At 51.4% G+C, this 16747-nt stretch overlaps 1 protein-coding gene across 1 annotated transcript in view; it reads left to right on the plus strand.

The window, feature by feature from the left end:
- Positions 1 to 16747, plus strand: part of CHAT (choline O-acetyltransferase) — a 58729-nt gene that overhangs the window by 6860 nt on the left and 35122 nt on the right. Inside the window, exons 3-7 of the mRNA XM_043926205.1 lie at positions 2196 to 2387; positions 2993 to 3111; positions 4587 to 4640; positions 9054 to 9234; positions 11123 to 11300. Coding sequence (XP_043782140.1) covers positions 2196 to 2387; positions 2993 to 3111; positions 4587 to 4640; positions 9054 to 9234; positions 11123 to 11300 — 724 coding nt within the window. The remainder of the gene's footprint in view (positions 1 to 2195; positions 2388 to 2992; positions 3112 to 4586; positions 4641 to 9053; positions 9235 to 11122; positions 11301 to 16747) is intronic.

A 16747-nucleotide genomic window follows, 5' to 3' on the forward strand; every position in this document is an offset into this window, starting at 1 on the left:
TTTCTGGCTTCTCCCTGTGAAGCTGCTCACCATGTTGTCTAAACAAACAGTCTGACAGATACTTCTGTTGTCTCTCCCTTTGGACTGCGGCCGCCTTGAGAGCAGGCTCTGTCTCTCCATTGTCCCTGAGTCCAGCCCAGGACCTGGCTCATATAAATTGCCCAGAAATGTTTCTTGACCTAAGATCCCAGGACCCAAAGCCCCTCCTTTGTACAAGCCCCTGTCTCTGTACCCAGGCAAAGCCAGAAATCCATGAAAATCTGGGAAGAACCCTGAGGGGCTGAGACATCTCAACAGAGAGTTCCTGCTTCGTTCCTTCTTTCGCATCACTGATTCCCCATGACCCAGACTGAGTCCCTGTCACAGCCCTGAAGAAGGGTGGCTCCAACCAGACCTGCTGTCACTTTTGGACAAGTTGCCAGCTGAACTGGGTTTTCTGTACATGTTTCCCCACTCACCCACCACAAGGATCCCCAAGACCCCAGGAGAAAGAAGAAGGTGGGGAGGCTGGACCTGGCTCTCTGGGAGTGGGCTGGGCCACCTAGAATGCTGCCCAGACCCATCCTCGAGTGTTCCCCAGGGCAGCAGGAGCAGCCCATAGTTGGCAGTGACTCCCTCCTCCCTCCCCCTAGGGCAGTGAACTCTAGAGAAACAGGCTCAGACAGGTGGATCCCCTAGTCTCATCCGCGCATGTGCTCCAGCTCACTCACACTCGGGACCCGGGGCTGGGGGGGTTCACTTCAGTCCCTGCAGCAGCAGGAACAGAGCACAAGTAAATACTCAATGGACCCCCTTCACTCCACAGCCCGGCTGGGGTAGAAATTCACTCCCTTTACCACCCCATAGAGAAGAAACCCCTGAAAGAAGGCAGTCCACTATTTACCAGCTTTGTAAAGTTTAGTCAATAGTATGAAAAATCCTGGCTTCTCATTGTGACCAGTTAAGTGAGGAAGAAGAAGGATGGATGGAAAAGGAAGCAAAAACGAGGAAGACCAAGGAGGAAGGAGCGGGAGGGCTGTCGGTGGGGTGGGGTGGGGGGAATTATTTCAGGTCCTGACTCTGCCATTGAATGGCTGGATGACTTTGGAGTAGTCTCTTCACTCTTAGGCCCTCAGTTTCCTCACCTGAAGGCTGGACAAAAATACCTGCCCAGGCTAAGCCATAGCCCTGTTGAACACACAAGATCCCACAGTGATAGAGCTTGTTAACTGGGAAACCCACATCAGGAGGACATGAGTGGGGAGTTCTACTTAGATTCTCGAGATACTTTGTGACCCCAGGAATTACGGGTTTTTTCTTAGCAATCCCTTTGGAGGTATAATATGATATGATATGATAGTCATATCATAACATTTTATGATGTGCCTATTTGGGGCCAGTTGTTTCTCTTATTTAATTATCTCTGTGCCTCTCTCAGGTAGGGATTTCTGTTTAAATCCTGTGGACAAGGAAGCTGAAGCTTAGAGAGATTAAGAGTGGAAGGACTTAATCGTCCCCCATCCCCATCCCATACCCACATGGAGCTAAATGCCCCTCCCTGGCTTTCATAACAGGGAGGGATTTAATAAGGAGTCCAGTGCACAAGTCACCCTCCCATATCATGAATATCAGAGTATCATGCAGAATTCTGGTCATTAAGGCAGGCATTAAATTATTCTTCTCTCCATCTTTCACCTGTCCAAACCCCTCCATTAGAGTCACACCCTTTGGCTCCAGAGATCAATTGGATTGTGGAGCCCCAGCTGGGAACAGCTCCTAAATTAAGAGCGGCCAGCAGTCAATATCAATAACAGGGCTGTTTGATCTTAGACTCATTCTTAATGGTTTATAAGCACTTTCACATCCATGATCACTTGGATCTTATAAGAAGTGGAGTTTCTTACTTCAATTTTACAGGGGAGGAAACTGAGGCACAGAGGTAGGGGTGATTTCCCCGAGATCACACAGATGGTCAGCAGTGTGTTCTGTCTGGTGTCAGCATCAAGATCTTTTCCTCTGCACTTGGTCCCCTGCTAGGGGCAGGGCTGAGGTGTGGGAGAAAGCAAACAGGTGACTCCTCAGTTCACAGCTCTGCTGAGTCCCAGGATAGGGAACAGGGATGGGGCAGATGGAGATAGACACAGGGGATCAATCTGGGGACAGACAGGGGCCACACAGAAGGACAGACACAAGAACCTGCGAGCCTTGTCTTCCAGGGGCTGCCCAAACTCCCTGTGCCCCCGCTGCAGCGGACCCTGGCCACCTACCTGCGGTGCATGCAGCACCTGGTGCCCCAGGAGCAGTTCAGGCGGAGCCAGGCCGTCGTGCAGCAGTTTGGGGCCCCTGGTGGCCTCGGCGAGACCCTGCAGCAGAAGCTCCTAGAACGGCAGGAGAAGACTGCCAACTGGGTAAGAGCTGCTCGGGCAGCAGACAAGGAACCCATGGAGCAAGGGGCAGAAGTGAGATAAGAAGACAGAGGGATTTGGATAAGGGGCAGGTGGGTGACAAAGATGGGGCGGAGGGAGGGACGGGCATGGGGGAGACACAGAGGGATAGTAGGGGGCAAGGGTGAGAGGCTGAGAGGGGGCAGATGGGGATAGAGATGCGGTTATGGGGAGAGACAGGGCACAGAGATGGCGGACAGATGGGGGCAGATGAGTAATAGGGCTAGGGGCAGCAGAGGATAGCATGAAGTCAGGGAAGAAGAGAGGGATGAAAAGCAGGGATGAGACACTCATAAGATTGGGCAGGGGACATGGATAAGGCAGCACACAACCAGGATGAACTGAGATGGAAGACAGGAGACAGCATGGGGTGAAGCTGAAGGACAGGCGGGATGGCTCAGGGAGCCGCAAGCTCTAGCCCATAGTATGTTTGTGGAATGAATGAATGAAAAAAGTACATGATCTAGTGAAGGGTCCCCATTTCCCTTCCGGGGTGCCAAGGTGGGAGTGATGTGTTCCCCAGGCAGGGTGTGTGTGGCCCCTGGGGGTAATGGCACCCTCCCTGGCAGGTGTCCGAGTACTGGCTGAACGACATGTATCTCAATAATCGCCTGGCCCTGCCTGTCAACTCCAGCCCAGCTGTGATCTTTGCCCGGCAGCACTTCCAAGACACCAATGACCAGCTAAGGTGAGGACACCAGGCTCCCCGGCTCATAGCTTGGGAGTCTGCCTGGAGGAAGGGGCCTGGCCCCACCACCAGGAAGGAGAGGCTGAAGCTCGTGCCTTGGCTGAGTTTCTGAGGCCAAATGACCCTGAGACAGTGGCCATTCAGGCCAAGGGGTCAGAGGAAGGGTAGGTGAGGGGTACGTGGGTAACAAACACAGGGTCTTCCTCGGGTTTATCTATTTGGGGTGGAGTGGGGTGGGGTGGGGAGGTCATGGGCCCCAGGTGCCCCCCTGGCAGTCTGGCCTGGCTGAGGTCCTGGGAAGAAACCTGTAGCCTCTGATCCAGCCAGTGCTTGAAGCTGGGGCTTGTCACTGGGATGCACGGCCCCAGGCTGTTTCAGAGGGCCTCTGCTCCCTGCAGCCCCCAGCTCTGAGCAGAGGCTCCCAGGGAGTGGAAATGGTTCCTTCCCGCAAGCCACCACTAGAGTCTCTGCCATCTGCTGCAATTTCAGAGCTCGCTGAGCCGCTGGAACGGCCTCTGGTGCGCTGATGACGACAGAGGGGCCATTAATGCAGGAGTGGAGCAGTGCGGAAGGGTCTCTCAGAGCCAAACCTGGTCTCTGGCTTCAAGACCAAAATGTGGCTCAGCGTGGGGACAGTTCAGAGGGAGGAAATAAAAACATGAGGCAGGGTCCACCTTGGCCTCTGATCCAGGCTGGAAGACCCTTGCCCCCTCCTTCTTCACCCAGCCCAATCAACCTGCTGGCTGGAGGGGGAGGGGGGTGGGCAACCTTGCCCCTTCCCCTACAGCTGGGCATTCCCTGGGCAGAGGAAGTATGTGGACAGATGAATGACTTCTGGATACAGTTCTCAAAATTGCATTGAAGGGGTGTTTTCCTCCTGATGCAATTAAGCCAGGCTCATCGTCCATGGGCAGTTAAGATGACAGAGTCCCGTGGTAAGGTTTTCTGGTGCCTTTTTCCCAGCCAACAGCACCTGGCTTTCTTTTACATTAGCACTAAGGAGACCAAATTACTGACTTTTCCTGGGAGATTGGATTTCCCAGAACCCTGGGGTTTTGGCCCAGTCCAGTCCCAGCACAGGCGTTCCCCTGGAAGAACATCACCCCTAATGGGCCATCCCCCTCCTGCCTGCTCTGTGGCCTCTCCTGGCTTCCTCTCCCTCCTCCTCCTCTCATTCACCTTCCAATTTCCTCTCCTCCCCCAAGTTCTCTCCTCAGGACCATTTTTAGTCCCAGGTTTGTGAAGGAAACCGACAGCCTAGGGGCAGGGATAGGGCAGCAGAAACCCTATCTGATTATTGCACCCTTAAGGCCAGTCATCTGGTGGGTGGTCCATGAGTATGGGAGAGACTAGAGGAGGTGGGAAGGAAGGGGAGGGGGAAAGAGAAACAGGAAGAAGGAGTGAAAGAAGAAGGGAGGGAGGGAGGAAACCTGGGCCCCAGAGAGGAGAAGCTAAGGCCTCATCTCTCTCTGCAGGTTTGCAGCCAACCTCATCTCCGGTGTGCTCAGCTACAAGGCCCTGCTGGACAGGTAGGACTGAGCCCCACCTGGGAAGGGTAGTGCTCTGTTTGTCTGTCTCCCTGGCACAGTAGCCAAGGACTTGCAGAGGCAGGGACCTTGTCCTCCTTCAGCTCCGTGTTCCCGGCTTCTGTCACTGAGCAGATGACCCCCTGCACATACCAAGCATCAGAATGACCTTTCCCTCAGCTGGCCCAGACATTAACAGTCACTTTTCCCGGGGTAAGCCCAACCCTTCCTTGATCTTTTTCATGTCCATCTCCCTCAGTAAATCACATTTACATACATGCCGTGATTCACTGTGTCAGGAAGCTAGCGAGCACATCGAGAGGTGGGGGAAGGCAACGTTGCTGGAACCAGCTGATGATAAGTTCAGCCTTCTTACTTGCTCCTTGAAAGGAGCGATCTCCCCACTCTGAGCCTGTTTCCCCAGCCCCATCAACCTCAGGAAATGGGCGGCCGACTCAGTGGACACAAGGGTGTCCTGAGAGATGGAGAGAGCTGCATAAGCACAGTGGGGCATCACCGATTTTAGGGGGCAAAGTCCTTCTTTTGTCTAAGCACTGGGTGCCCAGGAGCACCGGGGAGAGTGAGAGGGTGTGGGGGACCCAGAGAGAGGGTCTAAGGGGCCCCAGAGACGGGTAATATTAGGGCATTCAGTTGCTGGGAAGAAAGAAGGGTCCAAAGCAGTGTCCATTGCATAGATGAGGAAGCTGAGTCTCAGAGAATTCAAGGGCTTGTCCGTGTCACACAGCCAGGAGGTGGCAGACGGAGGAGGGCATGGGGCAGACTTCACTCACATTTCAACTTGATCCGTCTCAGACTTACCCAGCCTCGGAGTGGAGGCTTAGACCTACAGCCCCTCCAGGGTAGGGCTGTTTCCTCTGGAGAGAAGAGGGCAGGCCCCAGATTCAAAATACAGAGTGGCTCAGGGCTTTGACTCTGGGCTCAGCAGACCTGCATTTGAATTCTGACACCTACAACACAGGATGTGTCAACCTTGAGTGAGTAATCACTCCAATTACTATAGACTCCTGTGTGTCAAATGGAAACAATAATGGTGGCCGCCTCTTGGGGCTGCGGCCACTGTCCTATGAGATGATGCCTGCGAGGCTTTCAGCTCTAAGCTAGTCAAGAAGCTGTCTATGCATTTCTGTGCTTCTGTCTGCTCACTCCTCACCGTACCGTCCCCTTGCTGGGTCTCCAGGCCTTCCAGCTGCTGTCTCCCCGTGGTGTTTTCTTGGTGTCTCTCCTCCTCACCAGGAGCTCTCTACCATCCCCCAGAACTCAGTCCTGATGACCTTCTGAGTGATTTCAGAGAATCTCATCCTTTACCTTGTCTGGCTGAGCAGCAGAGCAGGAGTGGCCTAGGCCCCACCCACAACTTTGTACCTGTCCGTCACTGACAGTCTAGACCCCAGATTCCCACGTGTGTGTGTGCACGCTCACACGGACACACATACCCATACATGTCCATGTGTAAGCTCCCACATCTAATCACTGTAAGGTTATAAAGCTAGAACTTTATGCCATTGCTCAAGGGGCCTGTTTTGGACCCTTCATTCACTCATTTATTCATTTGCTCACTTTTCCTTTTTAAAGCAGTTTTTTTTAATTGGAAGAAAACTGCTTTACAATATTGTGTAGGTTTCTCCTATACAACAATGCAAGTCAGCCATAATGATGCATATATCACCTCCCTCCCACTCACATCCCACCCCTCTGCGTCGTCATGGAGCACCGGGCTGGGCTCCCTGTGTTATGCAGCAGCTTCTCACCACTTGTCTGTTTTACACATGGTAGAGTATATATGTCAATGCTACTTTCTCCATTCGTCCCACTCTCTCCTTCCCCCACTGTGTCCATAAGTTCGTTCTCTACATCTGCATCTCCGTTCCTTCCCTGCCAATAGGTTCATCAATACCATCTTTCTAGATTCTGTGTATGTGTGTTAATATACTATATTTATTTTCTTTTTCTTACTAACGTCACGCTGTATAACAGGCTCTAACTTCATCCATCGCACTAGAACTGACTCAAACTCATTCCTTTTTATGCCTGATAATATTCCATTGTTTATATGTATCGCATCTTCTTTATCCACTCATCTGTTGATGGACATCTAGAATTGCTTCCATATCTTAGCTACTGTAAATAAGGCTACTATGAACTTTGGAGTACATGTGTCTTTTTCAATTATAATTTTCTCAGAGTATATGCTGAATAGTGGTATTGCTGGGTCATACGGTAGTTTTTTATCCTTAGTTTTTAAAGAAATCCCCATACTGTTCTCCATAGTGGCTATATCAATTTACAGTCCCACCAGCAGTGCAAGAGGGTTCCCTTTGTTCCATATTCCCTCCAGCATTTATTGTTTGCAGATTTTTTTCACTTTTCAAATTGATGCTGGAAAGATGAAGGGAAATAAGGCCCCATCCCTGTCTTCAAAAGGTTCTCAGACTATCTAGCGAAACAGACACATAAACAGAACCAAATACAACTGTGTCCATCCTCTCTGAGCCTCTCACTCCAGTATCTGACCCCCTGACATCCCCACTGGGGTGCCTCCTAGTCATTGCAAACTGAGTCATCCCCAGTGGACCCTTGGGCCCCCTCCCCATGCCCCAGCAGGCCCGTTACCTTGTCCTGCCATCTCAGTAAATGTGCCACCCAGCCCCGGTGGTGAACCCAGGATCCTGTAAGTCACCCATGGTATCTTTCTCCCTCACCTGCTCATCTAGTCCAAGCTCAGGGATATCACGCTCCCTCCAGAACCCATACTCACATCCCCCTCTTACTCCCATCACCCTCCCCAGGCCCATCACCTTCCCAGCAGCCCACAGCCTCCTTCCCGTGACTGGCTTCCACCCATTCTCCACCCAGAACCAGGGCTGTTATGACAGCAAAGCGGATCAGATCATGCCACTAAGTGCTCTTGCCTTCCCGGGGCTTTCACTGCCCTAAGAGTGAAATGGTACCGACTTCTGCTGCCAAAGAGGCCACAGGCCTCCCCACTTCTCTGTCCATCTCTTTACTCAGCTTTAACTGGCTTCCTTTCACCCTTGACCAGTGTTCCTCAAACTATCTATGGTGAAGGACCAATAAATGTTTTTATTTAGTAAAATGTTTTTGAGAGTGAAAGTGTTAGTCATTCAATCGTGTCCAACTCTTTGCAACCCCATGGACTGTAACCCACCAGGCTCCTCTGTCCTTGGAATTTTCCAGACAAGAATACTGGAGCAGGTTGCCATTTCTTACTCCAGGGGATCTTCCTGACCCAGGGATCGAATCCAAGTCTCCCAAATTGCAGGCAGTTTTTTTTCTATCTGAGCCACCATCTGAATTAGCAGAAAAACAGCATATAGATAGAAAATACAAGACCCCTTGTTTTATTGTTAGAGTCAGCACATATAAACGTCCTCTGTCAAGTTGTTACAGGTTTCTGAAAGCTCCCCCTGGAGTCCCACAACTACCCTGTCGTCAGCTGGTCATTCCAGTTCAGTCTGACACCCACACTTGGAGCAGCAGGACAGTGGGCTGCTCCACCCAGCCCACCTTGGCCTCACTCTGCCCCAGCTCACCTCGTGGCTGCCTCCAAACCCCAGGGTTCAGCTCTCGAGTCTGATCCTCAGTGAGACCATCCCTGGTCACTCCTCTTGCCCTGCCAGTCACTGACTCCTCACCGCATCTTACTGCCTGCCTATAGTCTTTGCTCCCTTACTTATCCCCGACCTGTGCCCCACTAGAACAGGAAACTCGGGTCTTCTTTGCACCTACCTCCCCAGATCCTCAAATGGTGCCTGGTCCAGGAGAGTGCTCAGTCACATTTGTTGGCTGAAAGGAAGGAAGAAAGGAAGGAGGGAGGGAAAAAGAGGCAGAAAGAGAGAGAGAGAAAAAAAAGAGGAAGAGGAAAGGGAGGTGGAATGTGGAGGGGAGGGTGAAACAGGAGGAGGAAAGACAGAGGGAAAGAAAGTGAGAGAGAAGGAGGAAGAAGAGGAAATAGGGGAGGAAGAGGAAGGAAGGAAGTACCTGAGACATGCTGAGATCATAGGAAAAAGAGAGCTTTCCCCCTTGAACTCAAAGGAGGCTTCTGGAAGAGGTGATGAAGGAGTAAGCTCTCAAAAGAGTGAAGGGAGTTTTCTAAACAGATGAGTTGCGTGCGGGGCTGAGGGTGAAGGTGTGCCAAGCAGAGCAGCAGCAGCAAAGGCCCAGAGAGGCCAGATCTGTACCTGCATGTGTCCTACATGAGGCTGGAGTGAGGGAGACTAACGGAGGCTAGAGAACATGAGGGTCTCCCTGCGGCGCTCCACTACTTTAGAAAATGGGAATCTAACTCTTGAACGGCCATCATCATGCAGTTCTGGCGTCAGGTTAGAGTAGAACCAATTTTGATTCCCAGCCTCTCTTCCCTCCCTCCCCCTGCAGCCACTCCATCCCCACTGACAGTGCCAAGGGCCAGCTCTCAGGGCAGCCGCTCTGTATGAAGCAATACTATGCGCTCTTCTCCTCCTACCGGCTCCCCGGCCATACCCAGGACACGCTGGTGGCCCAGAAGAGCAGTGTCATGCCCGAGCCGGAGCACGTCATTGTGGCCTGCTGCAACCAGGTAAGTGGCCCCTTGCTACTGCAGCTTCTTGGGCCTGGGGAGGGGTGCACATGTGTTCATCCCTTCCTGCTTCTCCAGGGGTATTCAGCCCCCTCCCAGAGTCATAGGGTGAGCTGGGGCAGGGTGGCCCTGAAATGGGGTCTCTTGATTTCTGTCAGTCCCATTTCTCTCCACTGGTTGGATTTTAAGAACAAGGAGCGTCGTCAGTCGAGATGCCTTCGGTGGGTTCCCATTTCAGTCTTGTCCAGCCAAATCAGGTCCAGTGAACTGCCTGGATGGACTGAGGGTTGTTAATGAGACCCAGCATGTCTTCAGCCCTTCCACATGCAGTCACCCAGGTCATGGCCTTCCTGGAGACCACACACAGATGGACAGCTTACAGACTGACTGTCTGGGCATCCACGTCCAGGTGGGCCTGGTATATATACTCATCCCATCTGATCTTAGGATGACCTTGCAGAGGAGGCCTTGGATCTCCATTTGACAGATGAGGAGACGAGACTTAGGTTAGGTGGCTTGTCCAGGGGTGAGAAGGACTCCTCGGTCTGCCAGTGTCACAAGCCCATGCTCTATCCCCCTGCAGCTCAGGTTCTCAGACTGGGCTCCAGGGAACACAAGAGCCTGTGGGGGCCCAGGGGATGCCAGACAGTGTATTCTATATACTGAGGCTCCACATAAATATTTCATCTGATGAAACGCTGTTCGTTTTCATTAAAACCCAACTTTGACACCCACCTGGGGGCTCCCCTGGTATTTTTTCTATAGTGTTTTCTTCTTAGGCTCATTTGACATTTTCAGTCTAAATTGGGAGCCCTAAGTTTGCCGTCAGAAGGTGGCTGTTCCCAAGTTGGGAGCCCACCTGACAGCTGGCTGGCCACAGGACAGGAAGCTTTCTCCACCTTCATTCAAAAGTCAAACCCAGAATATCCCAGCGCACCCCTCCCCGCCACACACACACACCATAGTATCCATCCCTCCCAGAAATGCTCTCAAGACTCCTGCGCTGAAACGAACCACCTTTATGCTGCTTAGGGCGTGGGGCGAGGCACATGTCAATCAGCAGAGAAGGGATCTTGACCTGGGACTATGAATAGAACCCTTTACAATGCTGAGGCTCTAGCTTCGAAGTTCCTGAGTGCCAGTTCACAGGCCTCACCTACAGAGCACAAGCAAGTACATGTAGGTACACATGTACGCACAGAGCATTTTGTGTGTTGTTCTTCCATTTTAATCTTTCTCTGCATATTATTTGCTGCCATTTTTTCCTCCACTCACCAGTGTGTTTTAAATCTATCCCTGTAGCTGTATCTAGAGCTAGTTCATTCCTTTTAACTGCTGGATAGACATGCATTGGATAGGTGCTCCACGTTTTACTTAACCATTCCCTTACTGCAGAACATTTGGGCTCTCTCTACCATTTTTCTATTGCAAACAAGGCTGATATGCACATTCCTTTATATGTCTCTCAGGGCACAAGTATATGTTTCTCTAAGCCTTAGACTAAAGTATGCATTAGAAAGAGCAGTTACTGAATCATAGGGCACGCACATTTTCAGTTTTGATTGACACAGCCCTCCAACAGCAAGCAGATGTATCAATTTCCACTGTTTCCCACAAATATAATGGTTTTACATCAAGTAAGAACTACAGAAAAAACTTTCTTTAGTTAAGTTCGATCTGGCCTTCTTTGATCTGGGAGAGCTTGGAGTCCAGCAGGGTTGACAGCGTCGGGCTGGTCCCCTCATGGTGGCTCTTCTGAACCATCAAGCACCTTGGGAACCAGGGGCCCGAGTGTCCCCGCATCCTGCTCCCATGTGGAGGCGCAGGGCAGGCCTGACGTCTCGGGCGGGCTGCCCTGAGTGACGTCTCTGACCTGTTTCCCCCACAGTTCTTTGTCTTGGATGTTGTGATTAATTTCCGCCGTCTCAGTGAGGGGGATCTGTTCACTCAGTTGAGAAAGATAGTCAGAATGGCTTCCAACGAGGATGAACGCTTGCCTCCAATCGGCCTGCTGACATCAGACGGGAGGAGCGAGTGGACTGAGGCCAGGACGGTCCTCATGAAAGGTTAGCAGCAGCGCCCAGCACGTCTCCATGCTCATCTCATCCTCATGCCCATTGGCCTCCCTCCCTCCAGGGGTGTACCTCATCCACATTTGCCATAGCATGGGAAGCTCAGGCCTCCTTCCAGCCCAGGACCCAGTTGGCCTGCGGTCAGCTGAAGGCACCTTTTGTACCCTTGTAATTCATCTGAAGGCATGCTGACTTTCTGGGTGAGGCTGCCTAGCCCTGGAATCCGAGGATGTCTGGGAGTATGGGGTGGGGGGGCAAGATTTTGAGTTGAAGGAAGGCCAGCTGCAGTGAAGCAGTGGTGTTTTACTGGTGGGCAAGGAAGGTGCTCATTTCCGGGATGAGTTGCTGGGAGAGCTGCCAGGTGGGGGTTTGGGAAGGGCCCACCTCTGGAAGGGTAATTGGCTGCCTCCTTCACATGATTTCTTGGTACTAGAATTCTTCATCTTCAAGCTGACCTTATTCTGGCTGCTGCTCTTAAGAAAGTTTCTAAGCTTTCCCATAAGAAATCCAGCAAAGGCCTTACATTTTTCAAATTGTCCTTCTGGAAACTACTTTTCAAACCCAAAGTGAGCCCTATTCTCAGGAACCGGGTGGAGAGTCTTGTTTTCTTGCCCACGTTCCAAGATGAAGAGTGGGACTTCTTTGAGCCTCTATCTGCCTCTTGGGCTTTTGTGCCAGCCAGGTGACCATTCAGAGTCCTTGAGTGTCTGTAAGCTGAGGACCTGGGCTAGGCCTGGGGTGTGTAAGGGACAAAGAGGATGGAGCCCTTGGCCCTGAGCAGCCCCCTTGATAGGAATCGGGGATGGATTCAAGTACATAGTAATACAGTGTCTACCCATGTAAGGCAGTAGAGCCAGTAGGTACCAAATAAATGCTCCAGGACTTTAGAGAGGGGAGGGAGCCCTTCTAATTGGGAGGCTTTTGAAAGGCTTTGAGGGAAGAGGTGGGAATTAAAACAAATCCCTGTGACATGAGTGAGAGGGACAGGAGGGAGGGACACTGTCCAGGCAGGCAGACCAACTGCAGGCAAAGTCAACCGCCCAGCAGGGCCATACCTGACTGGCCCAGTACCGTGAGGAGAGCAGTCTGCCTGGCAGAGATGGCTGTGCTGGACGTACTAGGAGAATAAGAAGGTGATGGGGCTTGACTGTCCAGCAGCAGGCACATCCTTCTCCCTAGAAAGCTCTTCTTCCAGGGCTGGCTGGCTCCTTGCACGGTTCTAAGCTCAGCTTAGGTGTTCCACCCGAGACTCTCCTGGAGTACCCCCACCTCTCCCCAGCACACTCTGCCCCTTGTCCTGTTTTTCACCTTGGTTGCATTTCTTACTCTTTGAAGTCAATTTTTTTGTCTGTTTGATTCATGCTGATTATCTGTCCCTTTCCCCCACCGCCACCCAAGTCTGTAAGACCCAGGAGGACAGGGGCCTTACCTGGCTTAACTGCTGAATCTGCTGTCCCAAACACAGTTAATCCCCAATCATGCTTGTTAAATAAAGGAATGAAGGACTATTAAGGATACTGGGCCCCAGACTTATTTCCCACTTACGAAACAATTCTCTTTCATTCAATTCTTGGGCACCTTCAAGTGCTTGGTCTTAAATTGGAGGCTCTGTGGGTCACAGGTAGGTGCCAGAGGTGATCCTGTTCTTACCAACCTAATGGCCATGTGGGAGAATTAATAACTTATAATTTGAAAGTGAGTTAATTCCCTCAGGAGACTATGGTGTAATCAAATCCTACTCTTCTCCCCTCTAGGGACAGAGACAGGCATCAGAAGAATTGCCTCTGCTTCCAGTAGGCTTCCCACTTTATTAGCAGGCCAGGCCCAAGCCATCACCCTGCACGACTGACCAGGATTGCCTTGGGGTCTGAGTGCCTGGGTGCGCTAATCGGAATTAATTTGTTAATGGCACTTGATCTGGCTTTCTGAATGGAAGTGCTGTTTCTAAAGGAAGCATGACAGAAAGGAGGGAGGTACACACACGGCTTCGCTCTGAAAATCTAATTAATCCAGTTAGCACTGACTGTGTCATCTGCACAGCGGAATCTGATCCTTCACTGAGCTTGCCTCTCTGGAGCGCCCCTTCCAACGGAAGGAAAACGGGGAAACCACTTAGGAAATGATTTGAGTGTCAAAGTGAAAGATTAAAGCAGCTTGGGCTAGAGTTGAGAGTGAAGATGGAAAGATGGAGAGACATGGGTGGGGTCTAGAGAAGTTTCAAAGTAGAAGCAACAATAAGGAAAAGAGGAATGAGCAAGAGTCCTAGGCTTTTCTTTTTTTAAATAAGTTTATTAGAAATTTATTTATTTTATTGGAGTATAGCTTACAATATTATGTTAGTTTCTGCTGTACAACAAAAGTGAGTCAGCTATATATATGTATACATCTGCTTCCTCTTGAGCCTGCCTCCCACCCTCTCCATCCCACCCCTCTAGGTCATCACAGAGCGCGGAGCTGAGTTTCCTGTCTATACAACAGCTTCCCACTAGCTATCTATTTTACACATCATAGTGTATATATGTCAGTGCTACTTTCTTAATTCATCCCACCCTCCTCTTAGAAAAACGGTATTGATGAACCTACTTGCAGGGCAAGAATAGAGACACAGATGTAGAGAACGGACTTGTGGACACAGGGGAGTCCTAGGTTTTTGATGTGAGCAACTGCGTAGATGGTGGTACCATTCACTGAGATGAGAACCAGGTGAGGAAAGTGATGCAACAGGGAGGGAGAAGTCCTTTCCCAGTGTATTAGGGCTGAGACGCCTTGAGTCATCTAAGTAGAGACGTCAAGTTAGATCTATGTGTCTGGAGCTCAAGGGAGAGGTCGGTACAGAGATATAAATTTGAGAGCCATCAGCACAGAAGTGATATTTAAAGTCATGGACCTTGATGAGATCATCTAGAAACGGAAGATGGGGCCTTGGAGGTCAAGTAGAAAAAGATGCAAAGGGGATGGAGAAAGAGCAGCCTGTGAAGTCAAGACGAAACCAGGAGATGAGTCACAAAGATCCAAGAGGGAAGGAGAGAGCCGCCAACTATGTTGGATGCTGCTGAGAACTCTTGGGAGAATGGGACAGAGAGGAGACTCTGGGCTTGGCAGCCCTAAGTCAGCCATGACCTTCACCAAAGTCAGGCCAGAGTACTCGACAGGGGGAAGGTGTATGGTGATGGAGGCCATCCAACTGTAGGAAGAAACTGTTAATGAGACAGTCACTGAGTAGAATCAGTTAAGGGTGGATGGTTCTTTTCAGACCTTTCGGTACTAGAAGGAGCAGAAAAATGGGAGTAGTTGGAAGAGGATGGGGGTCAAGGGAAGTGTTTTTAGTAGGAGAGGCAAGTGCATGGAAGTAATCCAGTAAGTGAAATTGTTAGTGAGGAGAGAGGAGACAAACAGAGAGGTGGAATTCTTGCAAAGGCAAAAGGAGATGGAGCACAGAGAATCAGAAACCTTTGACTGATACAAGGAAACCTGGCCTCAGGTCAGCAGAGCCATGGTGAGGGTGGGATTCTGGAGGCAGAAGAGAATGTATGATAGAGCCTCATGGGATGTGAGAAAGACAGCCTACTCAGGAAACTTACTAAGATTCATGGACTGTATTGAGCTCATATTTGAGGGCCGTTCACTTTAGAAGAAACAATATACTTTAGCATTGTTTTGCAATCCCCCCTCTCCCTCACACACAATGTTGAGGTGCTGAGGTTCAGGTAAGGAGAAGGTGGGTTGCTGAGTTCAACCAAGGTCAGTGAGCATAACTCAGGGAGAGAAGGCGGGTGTGGAGGGGAATGGTTAGAGTGCTGGAATCTGAACTAAGCAGGTGCGTTAGTCTGCTCAGGCTGCCGCAACAACCTACTACACCCTTGTGGGGCTTAGACAATAGCCATTTATCTTCTCCCACTTCCAGAGCCTAGAAGTCCAAGGTCAAGGTGTCAACAGAGGGGTTTCTTCTGAGGCCTTTCTCCTTGACCAGGATGGCTGTCTCCTCCCTGTATCTTTACATTGTCTTCCCTCTATGTGCAAGGATGTCTGTGTCCTCATCTCTTTTTCTTACAAGGACACCAGTCATGTTGGATTAGAGTCCCACCCCAGTGACCTCATTTTAATTACCTGTATAAAGACCCCCATCTCCAAATACAGTCCCTGGAACAGGGGTTAGACTTCAACTTAGGGATTTTTCTGGGGGGACACAGTTTAGCCCATTGCAGGAGGGAAGTGAAAGACGGGGGTGGGTGGTGGAGAGTGGAAATAGGCAGTGGGGCTGAAGGGTCCTGGAGATGTCAGTGAGACGTGCTGCAGTGGGAGGTAACAGAGTGTGTGAAGCAGGAGTCAGAGTGTGGTCAAGGTGTGGGAAGCTTGAGCTGATGCTCCAGAGGGGGTTGGGTCCTGGTCGTGATATGCCTCCAGATGTGGTGGTAGGAGTGGGTGCTGAGGTTAGACTGTCAATGGTGAGAGGTCAAGGGGCTGAGAGAGGAGGGTGCCAGCCGGGTCACGCACAGGGATGTTCAAGTTACCGAAAGGATGACCGGAGTGGTGATGGGGAAGAAGAGTGTGAGCCAGGTCCTGGTGGTTGGGCATTGTGAGGAGGTCAGTGGATAAGCAATGAGGATAACGCGTGGGGGGAGGATGAAAGCCTAACGGCTGCAGCTCCAAAGAGAAAGCCAGAGGGGAGGCGGAGTCATTTAGGAGCTGGGAGGGGATGCCCCCGACCCATCTGGTGCTGGGCTGAGTGTGAGGGAAGATGACAGTCCCTTAGGAGGGGGTGCAAGGAAGTGGGTCCTCAGAGGGGGCACCCTTCAGTTGAGGCAAAAGGTGAACAGAACACTTTCAGAGAAGGTTAAGGCAAGGGGAGAGCCAGTCAAGCACTGTGAAGAGTCCAGGAAGGAGGAGAGGAGAGCAGGGGAGGACCAGGTCCACCCAGGGGACCCTGGAGCAGCAGGGGGTGGGAGTGCTGGGGAGGGCGGCTGTCACTGCAAATGACGCTCCCAGAGCACTAACCTCTGGGAAGCCCCTCTCTCTCCTAGTTCCAGGAGCAGCTGCTGACTGTGGTGAGGCCGGAGGTCTTTCTGGCACACAGGAGAACCGCCACCAACACCGGAAAATGGGTTGAGCTTTCCAGGGTATCTCAGCTGAAGTCCCAAGGTCTCTACCTCCCTTCCAGAGACCCCGGCAGAGACCAGTGTCCATGGGCACTGGGCCCAGGCTGGCATTCTGCAGTAGGAAGTTTCAGCCAAGCTGAGCTCCACTTGTCCTGGTGGATGCCTGCACCAGGGAGCCTGAGCTCAGACAAAATTCCCCCGAGAATTTCCACAGGGTCAGCTGAGACCCACAGGGGCGGTTGATTGCATCAACCCGCTCTCCTTCCAGTGATGGTCCCTGATCCCCCAACCAGCTTGGCCCCCTCTGTAAGCTTCCAGGCTGCCCAGCCCGACCCTCTGCCCAGG

This window comes from Cervus elaphus, chromosome 15 (genome assembly GCF_910594005.1).
Source record: "Cervus elaphus chromosome 15, mCerEla1.1, whole genome shotgun sequence".
Lineage (NCBI taxonomy): Eukaryota > Metazoa > Chordata > Mammalia > Artiodactyla > Cervidae > Cervus > Cervus elaphus.